The sequence below is a fragment of the Carlito syrichta genome, unplaced genomic scaffold, assembly GCF_000164805.1.
Source record: "Carlito syrichta isolate Samal-C Ts95f unplaced genomic scaffold, Tarsius_syrichta-2.0.1 Scaffold288077, whole genome shotgun sequence".
Taxonomy (NCBI): domain Eukaryota; kingdom Metazoa; phylum Chordata; class Mammalia; order Primates; family Tarsiidae; genus Carlito; species Carlito syrichta.
In genome coordinates, this window is record NW_007232173.1 from 10478 (window position 1) to 11764 (window position 1287).

Genomic DNA, 1287 nt, shown 5'->3' on the forward strand with positions numbered 1-1287 from the left:
TCAAAAGGTCCAGGAGTCTGTGGGAGTGGGAGGATTCTCATGTATCCCACAGTTTATAGGCCACGGTCCTGTGGGCACGCAGGCACCTGGTCCCAACAGGAAAGTCCTGATTCACTAGGCCCTGCCCCCTTTGGCCCTTCTATCAAGGAAATTCAAAGTCTCCAGACCGCGAGTTACTGATTAACCCCAGGTTCCAAGAAAATAAATAATAATAATTGAAGGAACAGCGTAAGCCGAGACATAACCTGGGCAGTCCAGGGAGAGAGTCGTGCCAGACAGCTGTTGCCAGCAGGCACCTGGCGAGAGCAGAATGGAGAGTCAGACTCCGTCCAGATCCCAGGGGCACTGACTGACACACCCTGTCAATGCCCAGGCACTGAACGGCCGAGACTCGCAAGCTCCTGTGCCCAGAATGGCTTGTGCTGAGACCCCGCAGCTGCCCCAGCCCAACTCCACAGGAGCCACCACAGCCATGGGCCCCCCCAGGGGTCATTGTGGCTCCGCAGAGTGCGACCTGGAGTGCCTGGTATGCCGGGAGCCCTACAGCTGTGCCCGGTCGCCCAAGCTGCTGGCCTGCCAACATGCCTTCTGTGCCGTCTGCCTGAAGCTTCTGCTGTGCGTGCAGGACAACACCTGGTCCATCACCTGCCCACTGTGCCGCAAGGTCACGGCCGTCCCTGGGGGCCTCATCTGTGGCCTGCGTGACCAGGAGGTGGTGGTGGGCCGGCTGGCCCGGCTGTGCCTGGAGGTGCAGCTGTCTCCTCAGGGGCTGGCAGATCCTGCTGCCTCAGCAGTAGGGCACCCCAGCTTGGCCGGAGAGGACGGGCAGGACGCAGTAAGTGCCAACCGCACAGCAGCCCGGCGCCTGGCCGCACACCTGCTCCTACTGGTCTTGCTCATCTTCCTCATCCTGCCCTTCATCTACCCAGGCGTCATCCGGTGGGTGCTCACCTCCATCATCGCCCTGGCCCTGCTGATGTCCACCCTCTTCTGCTGTCACCCCGGTAGCTGGGGCGGCTCCCCCAGAACTCTCTTCTGCAGAGAGCAGAAACACAGCCAGATCTTGTCCATTGCCTGAGTGCTCTCTGATCAGTTGCCCCTGCGCCCCCTTCTGCCTCTTGGGCCCCCTGACATCCACAATGAACAGGGTGAGGGGCTGTGGACTAAGACTGGCTCCCTGGGGAGTTTACACACTGGCTGGACTTGCAAGCCAAAGCCAGGATGGCCGTCTTGGGTCAAGAACTACTTACTTGGATGATGGGCTGAGCCTGCTCCTGGGACAGCACG

The 1287-nt window shown here is 60.8% G+C and overlaps 1 protein-coding gene across 1 annotated transcript; it reads left to right on the top strand.

The window, feature by feature from the left end:
* Positions 1–412: 412 nt before the first annotated feature.
* Positions 413–1078, top strand: RNF186 (ring finger protein 186). Its single transcript, XM_008053333.1, has one exon. The coding sequence runs from the start codon at positions 413–415 to the stop codon at positions 1076–1078; it is 666 nt and encodes a 221-aa protein (XP_008051524.1).
* Positions 1079–1287: the final 209 nt, after the last annotated feature.